General features: G+C 46.4%; 1 protein-coding gene across 1 annotated transcript in view; it reads left to right on the plus strand.

Annotated features, from left to right (window-relative positions):
• The window catches only part of LOC112266197 (1-phosphatidylinositol 4,5-bisphosphate phosphodiesterase eta-1), a 330,113-nt gene extending 315,352 nt beyond the window's left edge, over positions 1-14,761 (plus strand). Inside the window, exons 13-20 of the mRNA XM_042296451.1 lie at positions 4,930-4,992; positions 6,832-6,926; positions 8,971-9,068; positions 9,397-9,576; positions 12,826-12,933; positions 13,123-13,247; positions 13,390-13,474; positions 14,592-14,761. Coding sequence (XP_042152385.1) covers positions 4,930-4,992; positions 6,832-6,926; positions 8,971-9,068; positions 9,397-9,576; positions 12,826-12,933; positions 13,123-13,247; positions 13,390-13,474; positions 14,592-14,746 — 909 coding nt within the window. The 3' untranslated portion in view covers positions 14,747-14,761. The remainder of the gene's footprint in view (positions 1-4,929; positions 4,993-6,831; positions 6,927-8,970; positions 9,069-9,396; positions 9,577-12,825; positions 12,934-13,122; positions 13,248-13,389; positions 13,475-14,591) is intronic.
• Positions 14,762-24,106: the final 9,345 nt, after the last annotated feature.

The following is a 24,106-nucleotide window of genomic DNA, read 5'->3' on the forward strand; positions in this document are numbered from 1 at the left end:
GAAGTGGTTAGAGTCTATGGATTCTTCAGTTACATTGAGCTGATTTCTGACATGCTGTTCCTTCTTTTTCCGTAGTGTATTTCTGTATTGTTTTAGTGATTCACCATAGTGAAGGCCGTAGACTCAGGTTTTCCGGGTCTCTATGTTTTTGGTTGGACAGGTTTCTCAATTTCTTTCTTAGATTTTTGCATTCTTCATCAAACCATTTGTCATTGTTGTTCATTTTCTTCGGTTTTCTATTTGAGATTTTTAGATTTGATAGGGAAGCTGAGAGGTCAAATATACTGTTAAGATTTTCGACTTCCAAGTTTACACCTTCACTATTACAGTGGAACGTTTTACCCAGGAAATTGTCTAAAAGGGATTGAATTTGTTGTTGCCTAATTGTTTTTTGGTAGGTTTCCAAACTGCATTCCTTCCATCTATAGCATTTCTTAATGTTACTCAGTTCCTTTGGCTTTGATGCCTCATGATTGAGTATTGCTCTGTTTAAGTAGACTGTGATTTTGCTGTGGTCTGATAGGGATGTCAGTGGGCTGACTGTGAACGCTCTGAGAGGCTCTGGGTTGAGGTCAGTGATAAAGTAGTCTACAGTACTACTGCCAAGAGATGAGCTATATGTGTACCTACCATAGGAGTCCCCTCGAAGCCTACCATTGACTATGTACATACCCAGCGTGCGACAGAGCTGCAGGAGTTGTGACCCGTTTTTGTTGGTTACAGTTGTGCCTAGGGGGGCATATGTGGGAGGGAATGCTGTCACCTCCAGGCAGGTGTTTTTCCCCCTGTGTGCTGAGGGTGTCAGGTTCTTGTCCGGTTCTGGCATTTAGGTCGCCACAGACTAGTACATGTCCCTGTGCCTGGAAATGATTGATTTCCCCCTCCAGGATGGAGAAGCTGTCTTCATTAAAGTATGGGGATTCTAGTGGGGGGATATAGGTAGCACAAAGGAGGACATTTTTCTCTGTTAGGATCATTTCCTTTTGAATTTCTAGCCAAATGTAGAATGTTCCTGTTTTGATTAATTTAATGGAGTGAGTTAGGTCTGCTCTATACCAAATTAGCATACCCCCTGAGTCCCTTCCCTGTTTCACACCTGGTAGTTTGGTGGATGGGACTACCAGCTCTCTGTAACCTAGAGGGCAACCAGTGGGTCCGTCTCCTCTATACCAGGTTTCTTGCAGGATGACAATGGTTCCTGCTCTTTAGGCCAAAGGCAGATGACCTCAGGCCTTGGATATTCCAGGATGATATAGTGAAGGCTTTTTGTTCCATAGAGTGTCCAATTTTGTTGGTCGTGGTTTGGCCTCAGGCCAGTAAGTGTGAGCAGAGCCTGCTGAGCATCTGGTACATGCCATTGGCTTGGGCTAGTGTGAGAGTGGGGGTTGGGACTGTTTGCCCGCTCACTACCTGGGCGTATGTGTGGCTTCCATGTTGAGGCCCTATTTGCGGGGGTGGGGTGCATGGGGTGGGCAGGAGTGGCATAGGTCTGATCTGAGGGGGCCTAAATGGGGTGTGGGCATGGTTGACGGGGGGTGTTGATTGGTTGGGGTGGGGGTGTGGATGTGTCTGGGGGTGCTGTGGTCTGGATGTAATTCCTCTTGGCATGGGTCCTCTATGTGTAGGTCCGGGGGGTCCTGCAGGTCTGGGAGGGTGTCTCGCTGGTCAGGGTGTGGTGTCTATTGATCTGTTGCTCCTGTGTGAAGTGTTGGTGATACGTTTGAGAGCGATGTCCTTTAGAGTTCGGGCAAAGGTGGGCACTGCTGCCTTGTAGAGGTGGACCTGGTCAGAGAGGCTGTTCAAGTCCAGGGTGGAGTGGTGGGCACTGCTGCCTTGTAGAGGTGGACCTGGTCATAGAGGCTGTTCAAGTCCAGGGTGGAGTGGTGGGAAAACATTTGGTTTCGAGGCACAGTCACAGTAAATACATGCGTTTACCCACTGTATTGTGGCAGGGTGGAAGTCTTTTCGTGGTAGCAGGGTGGAGATAACCACTTGTGCGTTGGGGAAAGTAGAAGAAGCCCCCCCCCTCTCTCTCTCTCTCCCCCCTCTCTCTCTCTCTCTCTCTCTCCCTCTCTATCCCGCTCCCGCTCCCCCTCTCAATCTCCCTCCCTCCCTCCACCCCCCCTCTCTCTCTCTCTCTCTCCCCCTCTCTCTCTCTCTCCTCTCCCTCTCTATCCCGCTCCCGCTCCCCCTCTCAATCTCCCCTCCCTCCACCCCCCTCTCTCCCTCCTTCACAGATGTATCAGTTTATTGCTTGGTGTCTGTTAAGGGTGCTCTAGCTCCAGGCTAATATTGAGGCTGTGATGAATCGAGAGACAAACACACAAATCCAAATAAAATCTCATTTGATTGGTTGCATACACATATTTTGCTAAATGTTATTGTGGGTGTAATGAAATGCTTATGTTCCAACAGTGCAGTAATAGATAACAATACAAAACAATTCATGCAACAACAACAACAAAGAATTAAGAAATATACAAATATTAGATCAAGCAATGTCAAATATAGTGTGAATGAAATGTGTGTTTGGACGTTATGGTCATCATTTGAAAGGTGTTTCCTCATTGGTGCAGCTGGCTTCCGGGTTAAGTGGGTGAGTGAATATGCATATCAAGAATGTGCATATCCTTGCTTCAGGTCCTGAGCTACAGGCAGTTAGATTTGGGTATGTCATTTTAGGCGAAATTTAAATTAAAAAAGGGTACTATCCTTAAGAGGGTAATTACCTATGCATATTATTGATACCATTTGAAAGGAAACACTTTGAAGTTTGTGGAAATGTGAAATGAATGTCGGAGAATATAACACATTGGATCTGGTAAAAGAGAATACAATGAAAAACATGCATCTTTGAAATGCAAGAGAAAGGCCATACTTTCAGATAGGAGTCTAGGTGTCATTTAGATGTTGGCCACCAGATGGCACCAGTGTGTGTACAAAGTTTCAGACTAATCCAGTGAAGAATTACATTACTGCACAATATGTTGTAGTAAGTCTGCCAGGTGTTTGGCAAAATCTGCCGAATTGGTCAAGTGATATTTGTTCAAGTACTTAACTATAGAGAACATACAAATTGCTATGGTAATATATATTTTTTAGTTTACACACTCCCAGAAATGTCATACATGATGGATCATTAGTTTATACACTAACTTTCACACATCTAGATGGCCGGGCGGGGTGGGTGTGGAGCCAGAGACAGCAGTGGGGTCAAACTGTAGAACCCAGTTTCTACATCAAATCAAAGTTTATTTGTCACGTGCGCCGAATACACGCGAATACACGCCGCACATGACAAATTAACTTTGGTTAGCCAATGTGCGGGAGCACTGGTTGGTCGGGCCATTTAGGTAGTATGTACATGAATGTATAGTTAAAGTGACTATGCATATAAGATAAACAGAGATTAGCAGCAGCGTAAAAGAGGGGTTGGGGGGGGACACACAATGCAAATAGTCCGCGTAACCATTTGGTTACCTGTTCAGGAGTCTTATGGCTTGGGGGTAAAAACTGTTGAGAAGCCTTTTTATCTGAGACTTGGCACTCCGGTACAGCTTGCCATGCGGTAGTAGAGAGAACATTCTATGACTGGGGTGGCTGGGGTCTTTGACAGTTTTTAGGGTCTTCCTCTGACACCACCTGGTGTAGAGGTCCTGGATGGCAGGCAGCTTTGCCCCAGTGATGTACTGGGCCATACGCACTACCCTTTGAAGTGCCTTGCGGTCAGAGGCCGAGCAGTTGCCGTACCAGGCAGTGATGCAACCGGTCAGGATGCTCTCGATGTTGCAGCTGTAGAACCTTTTGAGGATGTCAGGACCCATGCCAAATCTGTTTAGTTTCCTGAGGGAGAATAGGCTTTGTCGTGCCCTGTTCCCGACTGTCTTGGTGTGTTTGGACCAATCTAGTTTGTTGTTGATGTGGACACCAAGGAATTTGAAGCTCTCAACCTGCTCCACTACAGCCCCGTCAATGAGAATGGGGTCATGCTCGGTGCTCCTTTTCCTGTAGTCCACAATCATCTCCTTAGTCTTGGTTACGTTGAGGGATAGGTTGTTATTCTGGCACCACTCGACCAGGTCTCTGACCTCCACCCTACAGGCTGTCTCGTTGTTGTCGGTGAACAGGCCTGTTGTGTCGTCAGCAAACTTAATGATGGTGTTGGAGTCGTGCCTGGCCATGCAGTCGTGGGTGAACAGGGAGTACAGCCTGGGGAGCTACATTTGAACATAAAAATGTATTTAATCAAACAAAACTATGCTACATGTTATCTCTGGGACCCTCAGGATGACAAGTCAGAGCAAGATTACTGAATGTAAGTACATTATTTACCTTCAGAGGTGAATGTATCAAACCAGTTTCTATGATAAAAGTGTTTTGTTGTTGTGCACTCTCCTCAAACAATAGCATGGTATTTTCTCACTGTAATAGCTACTGTAAATTGGACACTACAGTTAGATTAACAAGAATTTAAGCTTTCTGCCCATGTCAGATATGTCTTTGTCCTGGAAAGTTGTCTGTTATATACAACGTCATTCTAGTTACATTAGCTCACGTTAGCATCAACCGTCCTGGTTTAGCGACACCCATCCTGTAGAGATGTTTGGTTTGGTGTGTCATTTTTTGGAGGTGTGTGTGTGTTTGTTTGCTGTTGGCCTGCATCAACCGTCCCGGTTTACTGACACCCATCGTGTAGAGGTTTAAGAAGTGCGGTTTGGCGTATCATTTCTTTTGGAGGACACATGACTCGACATTCACCTCTCCCGAGCCCGGTGGGGAGTTGCAGGATAAAATAAAAAATCAAGATATAATGGTGTGTACAGCAGTAGTTTTACAGGACGGTGTGTGTATGGACAGTATATGAATATAATAGGTGTGTACTGCACTAGTCTCTCAGCTCATCTTGTCTAATTTTTTTTGTGCCTCTAGAATCCCAAAGAGGGACTTAAAAAATCCCAAAGTCGATCATTCATCAGCAACATCAAGCAAAAGGTGAGATCATCTCTGCTCTTTCACTATCATCTTTGTCCGTTACAGACATCAAGATGTTCTACTCCGATGGACATGTCTCTATTGCTTGTCAAATATCTTTGTCCACAATGTCCAGATCGTAACTCAACAATGTTTGTACTGTCTCAGGTCTACCAATGGGAAAATTCCTTTCTATTTAAAACTAAACCATTGGTTTTCTAGTGATGGCGTTTAAATGGTGAGCCTTAGAAGTCAGGATAATGATCTACTGACACAGGGTCCAGTTTGTGAGGCTGAAGAATGCCCTGCTAACTGTCTGTCTGTCTGTCTGTCTGTCTGTCTGTCTGTCTGTCTGTCTGTCTGTCTGTCTGTCTGTCTGTCTGTCTGTCTGTCTGTCTGTCTGTCTGTCTGTGTCTGTCTGTCTGTCTGTCTGTCTGTCTGTCTGTCTGTCTCTCTGTTTCTTTTCCTTGAAGAGCACTTCTCATGTCTCATCTCCCTCTCTCTTACATTGATCCAGTCTGTCTAAATGTCTAAATGTCGGACTGCTAAATGGCAGAGCGCTAAATGTCAGAGCGCTAAATGTCAGAGCGCTAAATGTCAGACTGCTAAATGTCAGAGCGCTAAATGTCAGAGTGCTAAATGTCAGACTGCTAAACGTCAGAGCGCTAAATGCCAGACTGCTAAATGTCAGACTGCTAAATGTCAGACTGCTAAATGTCAGACTGCTAAATGTCAGACTGCTAAATGTCAGACTGCTAAATGTCAGAGCGCTAAATGTCAGACTGCTAAATGTCAGACTGCTAAATGTCAGAGCGCTAAATGTCAGAGCGATAAATGTCAGAGCGATAAATGTCAGACTGCTAAATGTCAGACTGCTAAACGTCAGAGCGCTAAATGTCAGACCGCTAAATGTCAGACGCTAAATGTCAGAGCGCTAAATGTCAGACTGCTAAATGTCAGAGCGCTAAATGTCAGACTGCTAAATGTCAGACTGCTAAATGTCAGACTGCTAAACTGCTAAATGTCAGACCTAAATGTCTATAAATGTAGGACTGCTAAATGTCAGAGCGCTAAATGTCAGACCTCTACTAAATGTCAGAGCTAAAGGAGCGCTAAATGTGCTAAATGTCAGACTGCTAAATGTCAGACTGCTAAATGTCAGAGCGCTAAATGTCAGAGCTAAATGTCGCTAAATGTCTAAAGTCAGCGCTAAATGTCAGAGCGCTAAATGTCAGACTGCTAAATGTCAGACCGCTAAATGTCAGACCTCTAAATGTAGGACTGCTAAATGTCAGTAGGACTGCTAAATGTCAGAGGCTAAACTGTTAAATGTCAGGACTGTTAAATGTAGGACTGTTAAATGTCAGAGGACTGTTAAATGTAGGACTGCTAAATGTCAGGACTGCTAAATTAAATGTAGGACTGCTAAATGTTAGGACTGCTAAATGTGCTAAATGTCAGACTGTTAAATGTCAGACAGAGCGCTAAATGTCAGAGCGCTAAATGTCAGAGCGCTAAATGTCAGACTGCTAAATGTCAGACTGCTAAATGTCAGACCGCTAAATGTCAGACCTCTAAATGTAGGACTGCTAAATGTAGGACTGCTAAATGTAGGACTGTTAAATGTAGGACTGTTAAATGTAGGACTGTTAAATGTAGGACTGTTAAATGTAGGACTGCTAAATGTAGGACTGTTAAATGTAGGACTGCTAAAGTTAGGACTGCTAAATGTAGGACTGTTAAATGTCAGACCGCTAAATGTCAGACTGCTAAATGTAGGACAATGACTACTACATGTATGGGCATGGGCAATGCTAATGGGAAGTATCTGAAAATGTGTGTGTTTCCCTCCTCCTGCAGAGACACTCTAAATCCAGGCTGAAGTCCCAGAGTACAGATGGAGAGGAGGAAGGACAGGAGACCTCTGGGAAAGAGGCGGGAGGACAGATCACCAGGTCAGCTCTCAATGACTCTCTTGTCATACTGACCCATGCTCATTGCTGACTCCCACCTTGAAATTTGCATGGAGAACTCAAACATTCACACATAAATCATGTTATGTCATAGTGAAACTACATGCATGGATTTTAAATTAGGATTAGTGAGTTAGGTTATTCTGTTCTGTCAGCTCAAATCCTGCTTTACCTGACAGAACAGCAAGCTGCAGCCTGGAGCAACTTCCACTCATGTATTTGAAGGGCCCTAAACCCTTTATACACGCCCTTAATCTTCTTTGAAGTGCCCTAAGTGTCTATTTATTGACCGTAACCAGACTTTGAAGTGCCCTGTCTGTGTGTGTCCCATCTTCTTCTAATAGTCGATCACGTGTGTGTGTAAAGTGTGAAATGTTATTACATTATGTACATGTCTTCAGGAATAGTCAAGATGGATGTAAGGCTCTTCCTGTGTGTGTGTGTGCTGTTGGCCTGCCTCCATATCCCTCTAGTGTGTCAATGAAAGCTGTTTGATCTGGTCTGTATAAGGTGTTTCCCTGTGATGCTTTTTCCTGTGGGGTGTAAACTGTGATGATTTTCCCTGTGGGGTGTAAACTGTGATGATCTTCCCTGTGGGGTGTAAACTGTGATGCCCTTCTCTGTGGGGTGTAAACTGTGATTCTGTGGGGTGTAAACTGTGATTCTGTGGGGTGTAAACTGTGATTCTGTGGGGTGTAAACTGTGATGATTTTCCCTGTGGGGTGTAAACTGTGATGATTTTCCCTGTGGGGTGTAAACTGTGATGATCTTCCCTGTGGGGTGTAAACTGTGATTCTGTGGGGTGTAAACTGTGATTCTGTGGGGTGTAAACTGTGATTCTGTGGGGTGTAAACTGTGATTCTGTGGGGTGTAAACTGTGATTCTGTGGGGTGTAAACTGTGATTCTGTGGGGTGTAAACTGTGATTCTGTGGGGTGTAAACTGTGATTCTGTGGGGTGTAAACTGTGATTCTGTGGGGTGTAAACTGTGTTTCTGTGGGGTGTAAACTGTGACACTGTGGGGTGTAAACTGTGATTCTGTGGGGTGTAAACTGTGATTCTGTGGGGTGTAACCTGTGATTCTGTGGGGTGTAAACTGTGATTCTGTGGCGTATAAACTGTGATTCTGTGGGGTGTAACCTCTGTGTGTGTAAACTGTGTTTCTGTGGGGTGTAAACTGTGATTCTGTGGGGTATAAACTGTGATTCTGTGGGGTGTATTCTGTGTGTGTAAACTGTGTTTCTGTGGGGTGTAAACTGTGATTCTGTGGGGTGTAAACTGTGATTCTGTGGGGTGTAAACTGTGATTCTGTGGGGTGTAAACTGTGATTCTGTGGGGTGTAAACTGTGATTCTGTGGGGTGTAAACTGTGATTCTGTGGGGTGTAAACTGTGATTCTGTGGGGTGTAAACTGATTCTGTGGGGTGTAAACTGTGATTCTGTGGGGTGTAAACTGTGTTTCTGTGGGGTGTAAACTGTGACACTGTGGGGTGTAAACTGTGATTCTGTGGGGTGTAAACTGTGATTCTGTGGGGTGTAACCTGTGATTCTGTGGGGTGTAAACTGTGATTCTGTGGGTATAAACTGTGATTCTGGGGTGTAACCTCTGGGTGTAAACTGTGTTTCTGTGGGGTGTAAACTGTGATTCTGTGGGGTGTAACTGTGAATCTGGGTGTAAACTGTGATTCTGTGGGGTGTAAACTGACACTGTGGGGTGTAACCTGTGATTCTGTGGGGTGTAAACTGTGATTCTGTGGGGTGTAAGCTGTGATTCTGTGGGGTGTAACCTCTGTGTGTGTAAACTGTGATTCTGTGGGGTGTAAACTGTGATTCTGTGGGGTGTAAACTGACACTGTGGGGTGTAACCTGTGATTCTGTGGGGTGTAAACTGTCACTTCGATGGACACTCTTTCCGTCCTACCATCTCAATTCTATGCATTCTACTCTCTCTTTATCCATTCTGCTCTATGCCTCTTCCTCCATTCTACCTCTCCTTCATACTCTTTCTGTGGTTTCATCTTGCTGTAGGGGAGGGAGGAAAAGGAAGACGATGAAGCTGAGTAGAGATCTGTCAGACCTGGTTGTTTTCACTAACTCTGTGGCCTCTCAGGAGGGACTGGACGACAGTAAGAAAACACACACTCTTAAAGACATTATCTCTCTCTGCTAAGCCCTTAACCAATCGAAAAACAATCCCCATCCCACCCATCAGGCTCTCTCTCTATCCCTATCTCCCCTCTCATTGCCACTCCCACTCCCTCTCTCTTTCACTCTATCCCTCCATCTCGTCCTCTTCCCCACCCCATTCAGTCTCTCTGTCTCTCTCTCTCCCTATTCTCCTTCTCTCACTTCCATACCCTCTCTCTTTCATTCATCCATCTCCTTTTACATTCGCTGCTCAGCCCTTTCCTCTCCTCATTTCCTCTCTCATCCCTCTCTCCTTTCGTCTGTCAGGTACTCCTGGGAATGTTCTGTCGTTCAGTGAGACTCGTGCCCAGCAGCTAGTGAACCACAGAGCTGAACGCTTCCTGTGTTTCAATCAGCGACAGCTGTCTAGAATCTACCCCTCAGCCTACCGTATAGACTCGTCCAACTTCAACCCTCAGCTCTACTGGAATGTGGGCTGTCAGCTGGGTAAGAAACATCACGTCTGAACAATCTTATTGTCATGTTTTGCTGATACTTGTTAAGTAAAAAAAAAATGGCATTCAATATTTTTATAAAAATAAACAAATACAAAAAACTGCTGTATATATATCTGCCCAGCCATCTACCTCCTCCTCCGGTCCTCATCCTCTCTCTCTCTCTCCCCGTCATTCTCTCTCTCTCTCTCTCTTACTCCCCTCTCTCTCTCTCTCTCCTCCAGTCCTCATCCTCTCTCTCTCTCTCTCTCCCCCAGTCCTCATCTCCTCTCTCTCTCTCTCTCTCTCTCCTCTCTCTCTCTCTCTCTCTCCTCTCTCTCTCTCTCTCTCTCTCTCTCTCTCCCCCAGTCCTCATCTCTCTCTCTCCCCCTCCCATCTCTCTCTCTCTCTCTCTCTCTCTCTCTCTCTCTCTCTCTCTCCTCCAGTCCTCATCCTCCTCTCTCTCTCTCTCTCTCTCTCTCCCTCTCTCTCCTCCAGTCCTCATCCTCTCTCTCTCTCCCCCAGTCCTCATCTCTCTCTCTCTCTTTCTCTCTCTCCCCCAGTCCTCCTCTCTCAGTCCTCTCTCTCTCTCTCTCTCCTCCAGTCCTCATCCTCTCTCTCTCTCTCTCTCTCTCTCTCTTTCTCTCTCTCCCCCAGTCCTCCTCTCTCTCTCTCTCTCTCTCTCTCTCTCTCTCTCTCTCTCCTCCAGTCCTCATCCTCTCCTCTCTCTCTCTCTCTCTCTCTCTCTCTCTCCTCCAGTCCTCATCCTTTCTCTCTCTCCCCCAGTCGTCCTCATCTCTCTCTCTCTCCCTCTCCTCTCTCTCTCTCTCTCTCTCTCTCTCTCTCTCTCTCTCTCTCTCTCTCTCCTCCAGTCCTCATCTCTCTCTCTCTCTCTCTCTCTCTCTCTCCCTCTCTCTCTCTCTCTCTCTCTCTCCCTCTCTCTCCTCCAGTCCTCATCCTCTCTCTCTCTCTCTCTCTCTCTCTCCCCCAGTCCTCATCTCTCTCTCTCTCTCTCTCTCTCTCTCTCTCCTCCAGTCCTCATCCTCTCTCTCTCTCTCCCCCAGTCCTCATCTCCTCTCTCTCTCTCTCTCGCTCTCTCTTTCTCTCTCTCTCTCTCTCTCTCTCCTCCAGTCCTCATCCCTCTCTCTCTCCCCCAGTCCTCATCTCCCTCTCTCTCTCTCTCGCTCTCTCTTTCTCTCTCTCTCTCTCTCTGTCTCTCTCTCTCTCCTCCAGTCCTCATCCCCTCTCTCTCTCTCTCTCTCTCTCTCCTCCAGTCCTCATCCTTTCTCTCTCTCCCCCAGTCCTCCTCCTCTCTCTCTCTCTCTCTCTCTCTCCCTCTCTCGCTCTCTCTCTCTCTCTCTCTCTCCCCCAGTCCTCTTCACTGCCTCTTTCTCTCCCCCAGTCCTCCCAATACAATTCAAGGGGCTTTATTGGCATGGGAAACATATGTTAACATTGCCAAAGCATTTTTTTTTTGTGGAGAGTGTGCACATAGCCTGCCTTCTCTTTTGAGCCAGGTCTGCCTACAGCGGCCCTTCTCAATAGCAAGGCTATGCTCACTGAGTCTGTACATAGCTAAAGCTTTCTTTAAGTTTGAGTCAGTCACAGTGGTCAGGTATTCTGCCACTGTGTACTCTCTGTTTAGGGACAAAGAGCATTCTAGTTTGCTTTGTTTTTTGTTAATTCTTTCCAATGTGTCAAGTAATTATCTTTTTGTTTTCTCATGATTTGGTTGGGTCTAATTGTGTTGCTGTCCTGGGGCTCTGTGGGGTGTGATTGTGTTTGTGAACAGAGCCCCAGGACCAGCTTGCTTAGGGGACTCTTCTACAGGTTAATTTCTCTGTAGGTGATTTGTTCTGGAAGGGTTGGGAATCACTTCCTTTTAGGTAGTTGTAGAATTTAATGGCTCTTTTCTGGATTTTGATAATTAGCGGGTATCGGCCTAATTCTGCTCTGCATTATTTGGTGTTTTACGTTGTACACAGAGGATATTTTTGCATACAGGGTCTCCATTTGGTGTTTGCCCCATTTTGTGAATTGTTGGTTGGTGAGCGGACCCCAGAACTCACAACCATTAAGGGCAATGGGCTCTATAACTGATTCAAGTATTTTTAGCCAGATCCTAATTGCCCTATCTACCCCCACTCCCCCAGTCCTCTAGACTGCCCCCCCCTCTCTCTCTCTCTCTCCCTGTCTCTCTCTGTCTCTCTGTCTCTCTCTCTCTCTGTATCTCTGTCTCTCTCTCTCTCTCTGTATCTCTCCCTGTCTCTCTCTCTCTCTCTCTCCCTGTCTCTCTCTCTCGCCCTCTCTCTCTCTCTCTCTCTCTCTCTGCCTCTCCATCTCTCTCTCTGTCCCTCCCTCTCTCTCACTCTCTCTCTCTGCCTCTTCATCTCTCTCTTTTTCTCTCTCTCTCTCTGTCTCTCTGTCTCTCTCTCTCTCTCTCTCTGTATCTCTCCCTGTCTCTCTCTCTCTCTCTCTCTCTGTCTCTCCCTATTCAATTGAATTCAAAAGACACGAAATACACAATAAAAAATTAACAGTACACATTACACTCACAAAAGTTCCAAAGGAATAGAGACATTTCAAATGTCATATTATGTCTATATAGAGTGTTGTAACAATGGTGGTTGTTCTTCACTGGTTTCGCTTTTCTTGTGGCAAAAGGTCCCAAATATTTCTGCTGTGATGGCCCACTGTCTCTCTCTTTCTCTCTCGCTCTTTCTCTCTCTCTTTCTCCTACTGTAAACAAGAGTTTGAGGAGAATAGGTTCTGATTGCCAGGTCCCATTGAGGACCTTTGACCTCTACTCCTCTCCTTTTCTGTGTTTTCCTCCTAATCCCTTAACACCGTGTTCTGTGGTGGGATTGTTGCCACGTTCATTGAGCTCAAGTTTCTCGGTCTAGTTGTGTCGTTCAGACCAGACTGACAATCAGTGGAAGTGGAACACATTCTCTGTCTGTCTGTCTGTCTGTCTGTCTGTCTGTCTGTCTGTCTGTCTGTCTGTCTGTCTGTCTGTCTGTCTGTCTGTCTGTCTGTCTGTCTGTCTGTCTGTCTGTCTGTCTGTCTGTCTGTCTGTCTGTCTGTCTGTCTGTCTGTCTGTCTGTCTGTCTGTCTGTCTGTCTGTCTGTCTGTCTGTCTGTGATTTCAGCCATATTCTCCACCACGCCTCCCTGTTCCCATGGACACACAGACAGAACCCCTGTGTGTATTTGTTCAGAGGATGAACAGACCGATAAAAGTTTCCTAAATGTGTTTTCCTCAGTGGCTCTGAACTACCAGACAGAGGGTCGGATGATGCAGCTGAACAGAGCCAAGTTCATGGTGAACGGTGACTGTGGCTACGCCCTCAAACCTCCACCCATGTGTAAAGGTACTGATACACACACACACACACACACACACACACACACACACACACACACACACACACACACACACACACACACACACACACACACACACACACACAGAGAGAGAGATGAGGAGTTGATGTGATTCTAGACTATTGAGGATGCATTCTGTCGTAGTACTGTTCTGATTGGTTGTTTTACTCCTTCAGGCTCGTTCAACCCGTTCAGTGACGACCCCCTCCCTGCCTACCCCAAGAAACAGCTGGTGCTGAAAATCATCAGTGGACAGCAGCTTCCCAAACCACCAGACTCTATGTTGGGGGACCGAGGAGAGGTACACACACAGACTCATTCTCTGCCAACATAATGGATAGTTTGCTCAATAATCTCTTTGGCTTATAAATGTGTTGCCACCTGTTAGCATAGTGTTGCTAAGCTCCAATGCTGCTGTAACTCTGTTCCCTCTTCTGCTTCAGATCATTGACCCGTTTGTAGAGGTGGAGATCATCGGCCTGCCAGTGGACTGCTGCAAGGAGCAGACTCGAGTAGTGGACGACAACGGTAACACACACACACATGCACACGCACACTATACAATTTATCATACAGACACTTCACTCATCCATAGAACCATATATGACATTCAGTCAAGTCATCTCTGCACCATGTCATGGATCAGTGCCTCCACACAGTGATCTAATAGTACCACCACCACCTCCAGACATCCATAACCTTTCCCTTCTCTCTCTCTCTCTCTCTCTCTCTCTCTCTCTCTCTCTCTCTCTCTCTCCCTGCTGAACCCTCCTCTTTCACCCTGCTGAACCCTCCTCTCTCCCTGCTGAACCCTCCTCTCTCTCTCCCCCCCCTCTCTTCCTGCTGAACCCTCCTCTCTCTCTCCCTGCTGAACCCTCCCTCTCTTTCTCTCCCTGCTGAACCCTCCTGCTGAACCCTCTCTCTCTCCCTGCTGAACCCTCCTCTCTCCTCCTGCTGAACCCTCCTCTCCCTGCTGAACCCTCCCTCTCTCCTCCTGCTGAACCCTCCTCTCTCTCTCCCTGCTGAACCCTCCTCTCTCTCCTCCTGCTGAACCCTCCTCTCTCCCTGCTGAGCCCCCTCTCTCCTCCCTGCTGAGCCCTCCTCTCTCCTCCTGCTGAGCCCTCCTCTCTCTCCCTGCTGAACCCTCCTCTCTCTCACTGCTGAGCCCTCCTCTCTCTCTCTGTGTGAGTGTCAGTGTGACTGTGACCTGCCACCCAGACCCAGTCATCTATTCTAAACATAGATGACAGGCAACAGGGCAGTACTGGGCCAAACACACCATAGACACATGACCATTGGACTTGAATCAATGTTGTATTGGTCACTCAGTTTGTTAGATCCTTTTGTGAGTGTGTGTTCCCACAGAGACAGTACCCTTTGCATATGCCCCAAACATAGTTGAGGCATGCTCGGGTGTGTGTGTGTTTGTGTGTGAGCGCATGCATGCGTGTGCATGTGTGCGTGTGTGTGTGTGAAAGTGTGTGTGAAAGTGTGTGTGTGAGTGTGTGTGTGAGTGAGTGTGTGTGTGAGTGCATGCGTGTGCATGTGTGCGTGTGTGTGAGAGTGTGTGTGTGAGTGAGTGTGAGTGTGTGTGTGAGTGAGTGCGTGCGTGTGTGTGTGCTCTGACACAGTGTGTGTTGTCCAGGTTTTAACCCCGTGTGGGAGGAGAACCTGTCCTTTACCCTCCACATGGCGGAGGTGGCTCTGGTGCGTTTTCTCGTCTGGGACCACGACCCCATCGGACGAGACTTTGTGGGCCAGAGGACTGTGGCCTTCAGTAGCCTGATGCCAGGTCAGTGAGTGAGTGAGTGTGTGTGTGTGTGTGTGTGAGTGTGTTTGTAAGCGTGTGTGTGGATGTGTTTGTGAGCGTGTGTGTGTGTCTGTGTGTTTTTGTGCGTGTCTGTGTGTGTGGATGTGTTTGTGATCGTGTGTGTGTGTTTTTGTGCGTGTTTGTGTGTATGGATGTGTTTGTTAGTGTATTTGTGTCTTGTATGAGTGTGTGTGTGTTTGTGTGTGTGTCTGGATGTGTGTGTGTGTGTGTGTTTGGGGATGTGTGTGTGTGTTGGGATGTGTGCGTGTATGTGTGAGTGTGTGTGGATGTGTGTGTGTGTGTGTTGGGATGTGTGTGTGTGTGTGAGTGTGTGTGTGGATGTGTGTGTGTGTTGGGATGTGTGTGTGTGTGTGTGTGTGTGTGTGTGTGTGGATGTGTGTGTGTGTGTGTGTGTTGGGATGTGTGTGTGAGTGTGTGTGTGGAGATGTATTTGTGTGTTTGGGGATGTGTGTGTGTGTTGGGATGTGTGTGTGAGTGTGTGTGTGAGGATGTGTGTGTGTTTGGGGATGTGTGTGTGTGGGGAAAGTGGCTGTATATAGAGGCAACAGTGTCTTCTCTTGTGAACTATGATACATGGACCTTATGTATGACTTACTGCTTATTCCTCACACTCCCCTCTCTCTCTCTCTCTCTGCCTCTCCATCCATCTATCTCTCTCTCTCTCTCTCTACCTCTCCATCTCTCTCTCTCTCTCTCTGCCTCTCACTTTCTCCCTCTCTCTTTTCGCTCTCTCTCTCTGCCTCTCCATCTCTCTCTATCTCTCTCTCTCTCTCTCTCTCTCTCTCTCTCTCTCTCCATCTCTCTCTATCCTCTCTCTCTCTCTCTCTCTCTGCCTCTCCCTCTCTCTGTCCCTCCCTCTCCCCCTCTCTTTCTCTCTCTCTGTCTCTCCATCTCTCTCTCTCTCTCTCTCTCTCTCTCTCTCTCTGCCTCTCCATCTCTCTCTCTGCCTCTCCATCTCTCTCTCTCTCTCTCTCTCTCTGTCCCTCCCTCTCTCTCTCTCTCCATCTCTCCCTCTCTCTCTCATCTCTCTCTCTCTCTCTCTCGCTCTCTCTCTCTGCCTCTCCATCTCTCTCTCTGTCCCTCCCTCTCTCTCACTCTCTCTCTCTCTCTCTCGCTCTCTCTCTCTCTCTCTCTGCCTCTCCATCTCTCTCTCTGTCCCTCCCTCTCTCTCACTCTCTCTCTCTGCCTCTCCATCTCTCTTTTTCTTCTCTCTCTCTCTCTCTCTCTCTCTCTCTCTCTCTCTCTGCCTCTCCATCTCTCTCTCTGTCCCTCCCTCTCTCTCTCTGCCTCTCCATCTCTGCCTCTCCTCTCTCTTTTTTCTCTCTCTCTCTCTCTCTCTCTCTCTCTCTCTGTCCCTCTCCCATGCCAATAAAGGGGCATTATTGGCATGGGAAACATATGTTAACATTGCCAAAGCAAATGAGGTAGATAATATACAAAAGTGAAATTACAAATTACAAATGTCATATTATGTATATTTACAGTTTAGTAACAATGTACAAATGGTTAAAGTATAAAAGGGAAAATAAATAAGCATAAATATGGGTTGTATTTGCAATGGTGTTTGTTCTTCACTGGTTGACCTTTTCTTGTGGCAACAGGTCACAAATATTGCTGCTATGATGACACACTGTGGTATTTCACCCAGTAGATATGGGACTTTATCAAAATCGGGTTTATTTTCAAATTCTTTGTGGATCTGTGTAATCTGAGGGAAATATGTATCTCTAATATGGTCATACATTTGGCAGGAGGTCATGATGTGCAGCTCAGTTTCCACCTCATTTTGTGGGCAGTGAGCACATAGCCTGTCTTCTCTTGAGAGCCATGTCTGCCTACGGCGGCCTTTCTAAATAGCAAGTGCTCACTGAGTCTGTACATAGTCAAAGCTTTCTTTAAGTTTGGGTCAGTCACAGTGGTCAGGTATTCTGCCACTGTGTACTCTCTGTTTATGGACAAATGGCAGTTTGCTCCGTTTTTTTGTTCATTACACATTGGAAATAATTATCTTTCTGTTTTCTCATGATTTGGTTGGGTCTAATTGTGTTGCTGTCTTGGGGCTCTGTGGGGTGTGTTTGTGTTTGTGAACAGAGCCCCACGACCAGCTTGCTTAGAGCGCTCTTCTCCAGGTTCATTTCTCTTTAGGTGATGGCTTTGTTCTGGAAGGTTTGGGAATTGCTTCCTTTTAGGTGGTTGTAGAATTGAACGTCTCTTTTCTGGATTTTGATAATTAGTGGGTATCGGCCTAATTCTGCTCTGCATGCATTATTTGCTGTTCTATGTTGTACACTGAGGAAATCTTTGCAGAATTCTGCGTGCAGAGTCTCAATTTGGTGTTTGTCTCATTTTGTGAATTCTTGGTTGGTGAGCGGACCCCAGACCTCACAACCATAAATGGCAATTGGCTCTATGACTGATTCAAGTATTTTTAGCCTGATCCTAATTGGTATGTCGAATTTTATGTTCCTTTTGATGGCAATGAATGCCCTTCTTGTCTTGTCTCTCAGATCGTTCACTGCTTTGTGGAAATTACCTGTGGCGCTGATGTTTAGGCCAAGGTATGTACAGTTTTTTGTGTGCTCTAGGGCAACAGTGTCTAGATCGAATTCGTATTTGTGGTCCTGTCGACTGGACCTTTTTTGGAATTGTTTTGGTCTTACTGAGATTTACAGTCAGGGCCCAGGTCTGGCAGAATCTGTGCAGAATATCTAGGTGCTGCTGTAGGCCCTCCTTGGTTGGTGACAGAAGCACCAGATCATCAGCAAACAGCAGACATTTGACTTCAGATTCTAGTAGGGTGAGGCCGGGTGCTGCAGACTGTTCTAGTACCCTCGCAAGTTCGTTGATATAAATGTTGAAGAGGGTGGGGTTTAAGCTGCATTTGTGTGTTTTTTGCCCATTTTAACCCCACACTTATTTGTGTACATGGATTTTATAATGTTCTATGTATTTACCCCCACAACACTTTCCATCAGTTTGTATAGCAACCCAAACCCTTATGCCAATTTGAGTCTAAACTTTTTTTAAATCAACAAAGCATGAGAAGCCTTTGCCTTTGTTTTAGTTAGTTTGTTTGTCAGTTAGGGTGTGCAGTGTGAATATGTGGTCTGTCAAATAATTTGGTAAAAAGCCAAATTGACATTTGCTCAGTACATTGTTTTCGCTAAGGTAAGTGAAGACCCCATGAAATGGACAAAAATGAATGGCAACTTATTGCCATTGGGCAAATGGAAGGCAGTTCAAATATATATATCAAATATATCACTAAATTAAGCCCAGAATCAACCTAAAAGTTATATTTGTCATGTTTGATCATAGGAAGCCATAGGAAGTAAGAATTTGGTGCATTAAGACAGCAGTGGGACTCAGTCGTTTTTTTACAATATATTTTTTTAAACATCCAAAATGGCCAGGGGTGCCCCCTATTGGATGGGCACGGGTGGGGGGTGCTCCCTACCCAGCCATGGACCCCTTGCACCCCTCTAAAGACATTAAAACATTTGTTTTTAAATTTGCTCCTAGTAACCCGTTCAGATTACCAAGTAATCTGGCACGGCTGTCCGTTTGCGATGTCTTACGATGGGCATTTACCATCGCGAATTTGACATGCTCTAATATACTGCAGAAATGCCCAATTGACTAGCCCGTTGAACTCGGGATGGCCGGGCAGTGATAGTGGTGCCTCTACTGAATACTGTCACCTCCAGGTAGATGTTTGTCCCTCTGTGTGCTGAGGATGTCAGGTTCTTGTCCAGTTCTGTCATTTAGGTCGCCACAGACTAGTACATGTCCCTGGGCCTGGAAATTGTTAAACTCCCCCTCTAGGATGGAGAAGCTGTCATCTGTAAAGTATGGCGATTCTATTGCAGGGATATAGGCAGCACACAGGAGGACATTTTTCTCTGAGATAATTTCCATATTCATTTCTAGCCAGATGTAAAATGTTCCTGTTTTGACTAATTTAACAGAGTGGATTAGGTCTGGTCTATACCAAATTAGCATACCCCCTGAGTCCCTTCCATGTTTCATACTTGGTCGTTTGGTGGATAGGACTACCAGCTCTCTGTAACCTAGAGGGCAACCAGTGGGTCCGTCTCCTTTTAACCATATTTCTTGTAGGATGACAATGTCTGTATTTTTTTTGTGTTTTTTTACATGAAGTCTGGGTTCGTTCTTTTTAGGCAGATGACCTCAGACCTTGTACATTCCAGGATGAGACAGTACAAGCTTTGTGTTCTATAGTGTCTAGTGTTGTTTTCGTGTGGTTTAGGCCCGGACCATCACAGTAGGTGTGAGCAGAGCATGTTGAGCATTGGATACATACCTCTTAGGTTGCAGGATGGAGCTTGGACGGATGTAATAGTGGGGGTTGGCCTGTTGCTCTGCTCACGACCTGGGCATATGTCTGCTGTCATGTTGACATCTTTGTCGCAGAGGCGGGGAGCATGGAGTGGGCAGAAAGGGCATAGGTCTGATATAGTGGGGCCTATATAGGGTGTGGCTTTGTTTGGTGTGGTTTCAGCTGGTTGGGGTGTGACTGGTGATGCTGTGGTCTCGGTGTAGGTCCTCTTGGCGTGGGTTCTCTCTGTGCAGGTCCTTCAGGAGGGGGTCTTGCAGGTCTGTGAGGGTGTCTTGCTGGTCTGGACAGGGTGTCCGTTTCTCTGTTGCTCCTGTGTGAGGTGCCGAGACTACGGTTTTGGGTTACGTCCTTCAGGGTCCTGGCAAAAGTTGGGATTGCTGCCTTGTAGAGGTGGACCTGGTTGTAAAGGCTGTTCAGGTCCAGGGTGGAGTGGTGAGCCAGGTAGAAATTAGGTTTTGAGGCATAGTCTCGCAATATGCTTGCATTCACCGTCTGTATGGTGGCAGGGTGAAAGTATTTTTGTGGTAACAGGGTGGAGATAAATGTGTGTTGGGGAAATTAGAAGATGAATTAGAAGTTGATTTTTCAATCACTCCCTTGAGTGCTGTGGCAACCCTTTCCTGCGGAGCTCTCAGGTCATTTGTGCCCGTGTAAATTATGATGTGTTTGGGGGACCCTAGTCTGTCCTCTGATAGCAGCTCCAGGGCATACCTAGTTTTTGGGCTCCAGAGTTTAGCCACTTTGTGTTTGGGTTAAAGTTCATCCTCTTGAATGTATTTGCCATTTGAGTCAATGAGGAGCACAGTCTCTCTGGCTTTTATGTGTCCTCAGTGGATGTGTGAGAGTCGTCAAGGGGGCAATCAGGGGAGCTGACAGGAGGGCTGTTAGGAGGAGGTGGAGTCTGTTGGGAAGGGGTGGGGTCTGTTGGGAAGGGGTGGAGTCTGTTGTGTTGGTGGGTCTTGTGTTGTCTGTCCTCTGTTGGGTTGGTGTTGAGGTTGTGGTCCGGGTCTGAGTTTGGCCGTTCTGTTGGCTTCTCTGGGGGAGTGTCCTGCTCTCTGTCACACCTCAGCTTTGTCACCTCCTCCTCCAGTGCCATGTGTGCCTCTTTAAGTTCTTTCACCTCAGCCTGTAGAGCAGCCAGCAACTCAGACAGCCGTCCATCTCCACCCTCTGCACTCCAGGTCTTGGGGGGGGTGGGTTGTTATGTCTGTATTGTGTGGACTAGCTCTCTGAGCTCCACCATGTCTCTCTCCAGCAGTGCAGTTGTGGGACCTGGGAGTGCTCAGTGCTGGGGCCTGGGGGGGGGGCTGACTATCTTTGTCTGCAGGACAGTTTGAAGAGGTGTGTTCAGACTCCCTCAGGATGGGGGAGTTGTCACAGAGAGAGAGAACCTTTCCTGCTGTGCTCTCTCTCTTTGACACTGTAAAAGTCCTACTGGAACTGCATGAGGAAGCCCTGCACCATTACTGTCCCAGACTTGTACATGTTGACAGAGGTTGTTTCAATTTCCTCAATGTCTAGTATTCTGAGTTTCCACCCTGGGACAATACCCCCTCTCTTGGCATAGGGGTAGTGTGCCAGGGGATGGTCTGTGTTAATATAGCACTGTGTCATGCCAGGGGATGGTCTGTGTTAATATAGCACTGTGTTATGCCAGGGGATGGTCTGTGTTAATATAGCACCATGCCAGGGGATGGTCTGTGTTAATATAGCATGGTCTGTGTAATATGCCATGCCAGGGGATGGTCTGTGTTAATATAGCACTGTGTCATGCCAGGGGATGGTCTGTGTTAATATAGTCTGCCAGGGGATGGTCTTGTTAATATAGCACTGTGTTATGCCAGGGGATGGTCTGTGTTAATATAGCACCATGCCAGGGGATGGTCTGTGTTAATATAGCACTGTGTCATGCCAGGGGATGGTCTGTGTTAATATAGCACCATGCCAGGGGATGGTCTGTGTTAATATAGCACTGTGTTATGCCAGGGGATGGTCTGTGTTAATATAGCACTGTGTTATGCCAGGGGATGGTCTGTGTTAATATAGCATGGTCTGTGTCATGCCAGGGGATGGTCTGTGTTAATATAGCACTGTGTCATGCCAGGGGATGGTCTGTGTTAATATAGCACCATGCCAGGGGATGGTCTGTGTTAATATAGCACTGTGTTATGCCAGGGGATGGTCTGTGTTAATATAGCATGGTCTGTGTAATATGCCATGGGATGGTCTGTGTTAATATAGCACTGTGTTATGCCAGGGGATGGTCTGTGTTAATATAGCACCATGCCAGGGGATGGTCTGTGTTAATATAGCACTGTGTTATGCCAGGGGATGGTCTGTGTTAATATATGCATGGTCTGTGTTAATATAGCACCATGCCAGGGGATGGTCTGTGTTAATATAGCACTGTGTTAATATAGCCATGCCAGGGGATGGTCTGTGTTAATATAGCACCATGCCAGGGGATGGTCTGTGTTAATATAGCACTGTGTTATGCCAGGGGATGGTCTGTGTTAATATAGCACTGTGTTATGCCAGGGGATGGTCTGTGTTAATATAGCACTGTGTTATGCCAGGGGATGGTCTGTGTTAATATAGCACTGTGTTATGCCAGGGGATGGTCTGTGTTAATATAGCACTGTGTTATGCCAGGGGATGGTCTGTGTTAATATATGCCAGGGGATGGTCTGTGTTAATATAGCACTGTGTTATGCCAGGGGATGGTCTGTGTTAATATAGCACTGTGTTATGCCAGGGGATGGTCTGTGTTAATATAGCACCATGCCAGGGGAGCACTGTGTTATGCCAGGGGATGGTCTGTGTTAATATAGCACCATGCCAGGGGATGGTCTGTGTTAATATAGCACTGTGTTATGCCAGGGGATGGTCTGTGTTAATATAGCACTGTGTTATGCCAGGGGATGGTCTGTGTTAATATAGCACTGTGTCATGCCAGGGGATGGTCTGTGTTAATATAGCACCATGCCAGGGGATGGTCTGTGTTAATATAGCACTGTGTTATGCCAGGGGATGGTCTGTGTTAATATAGCACCATGCCAGGGGATGGTCTGTGTTAATATAGCACTGTGTTATGCCAGGGGATGGTCTGTGTTAATATAGCACTGTGTTATGCCAGGGGATGGTCTGTGTTAATATAGCACTGTGTTATGCCAGGGGATGGTCTGTGTTAATATAGCACTGTGTTAATATAGCACTGCACCATGGGGATGGTCTGTGTTAATATAGCACTGTGCCATGCCAGGGGATGGTCATGCCAGGGGATGGTCTGTGTTAATATAGCACTGTGTTATGCCAGGGGATGGTCTGTGTTAATATAGCACTGTGTTATGCCAGGGGATGGTCTGTGTTAATATAGCACTGTGCACTGTGTTAATATAGCATGCCAGGGGATGGTCTGTGTTAATATAGCACTGTGTTATGCCAGGGGATGGTCTGTGTTAATATAGCACTGTACCAGGGGACACTGTGTTATGCCAGGGGATGGTCTGTGTTAATATAGCACATGCCAGGGGATGGTCTGTTAATATAGCATGCCAGGGGATGGTCTGTGTTAATATAGCACTGTAGCATGCCAGGGGATGGTCTGTGTTAATATAGCACTGTGTTATGCCAGGGGATGGTCTGTGTTAATATAGCACTGTGTACCAGGGGATGGTCTGTGTTAATATAGCATGGTCTGTGTTAATATGTTATGCCAGGGGATGGTCTGTGTTAATATAGCACTGTTATGCCAGGGGATGGTCTGTGTTAATATAACACTGTACCAGGGGATGTCTGGTTAATATACTGCCAGGGGATGGTCTGGTTAATATAACACTGTACCAGGGGATGGTCTGGTTAATATAGCACTGTACCAGGGGATGGTCTGGTTAATATAACACTGAACCAGGGGATGGTCTGTGTTAATATAGCACTGTTAATATAACTCTGCCAGGGGATGGTCTGTGTTAATATGGCACTGTACCAGGGGATGGTCTGTGTTAATATAACACTGTACCAGGGGATGGTCTGGTTAATATAGCACTGTACCAGGGGATGGTCTGTGTTAATATAGCACTGTACCAGGGGATGGTCTGGTTAATATAGCACTAATATACTGTACCAGGGGGATGGTCTGGTCTGTTAATATAGCACTGTTAATATAACACAGGGGATGGTCTGGTTAATATAACACTGTACCAGGGGATGGTCTGGTTAATATAACACTGTACCAGGGGATGGTCACTGTACCAGGGGATGGTCTGGTTAATATAGCACTGTACCAGGGGATGGTCTGGTTAATATAACACTGTACCAGGGGATGGTCTGGTTAATATAGCACTGTACCAGGGGATGGTCTGGTTATATATACCAGGGGAGCACTGTACCAGGGGATGGTCTGGTTAATATAACACTGTACCAGGGGATGGTCTGGTTAATATAGCACTGTACCAGGGGATGGTCTGGTTAATATAACACTGTACCAGGGGATGGTCTGGTTAATATAACACTGTACCAGGGGATGGTCTGTTAATATAATATAGCACTGGTTAATATACTGTACCAGGGGATGGTCTGGTTAATATAACACAGGGGATGGTCTGTTAATATACTGCCAGGGGATGGTCTGGTTAATATAGCACTGTACCAGGGGATGGTCTGGTTAATATAGCACTGTACCAGGGGATGGTCTGTCTGTTAATATAGCACTGTACCAGGGATGGTCTGGTTAATATAACACTGTACCAGGGGATGGTCTGTTAATATGCCAGGGGATGGTCTGGTTAATATAACACTGTACCAGGGGATGGTCTGGTTAATATAACACTGTACCAGGGGATGGTCTGGTTAATATAACACTGTACCAGGGGATGGTCTGGTTAATATAACACTGTACCAGGGGATGGGATGGTCTGTCTGGTTAATATAACACTGTACCAGGGGATGGTCTGGTTAATATTACACTGTA

This window comes from Oncorhynchus tshawytscha, linkage group LG13 (genome assembly GCF_018296145.1).
Source record: "Oncorhynchus tshawytscha isolate Ot180627B linkage group LG13, Otsh_v2.0, whole genome shotgun sequence".
NCBI classification, from domain to species: Eukaryota; Metazoa; Chordata; class Actinopteri; order Salmoniformes; family Salmonidae; genus Oncorhynchus; species Oncorhynchus tshawytscha.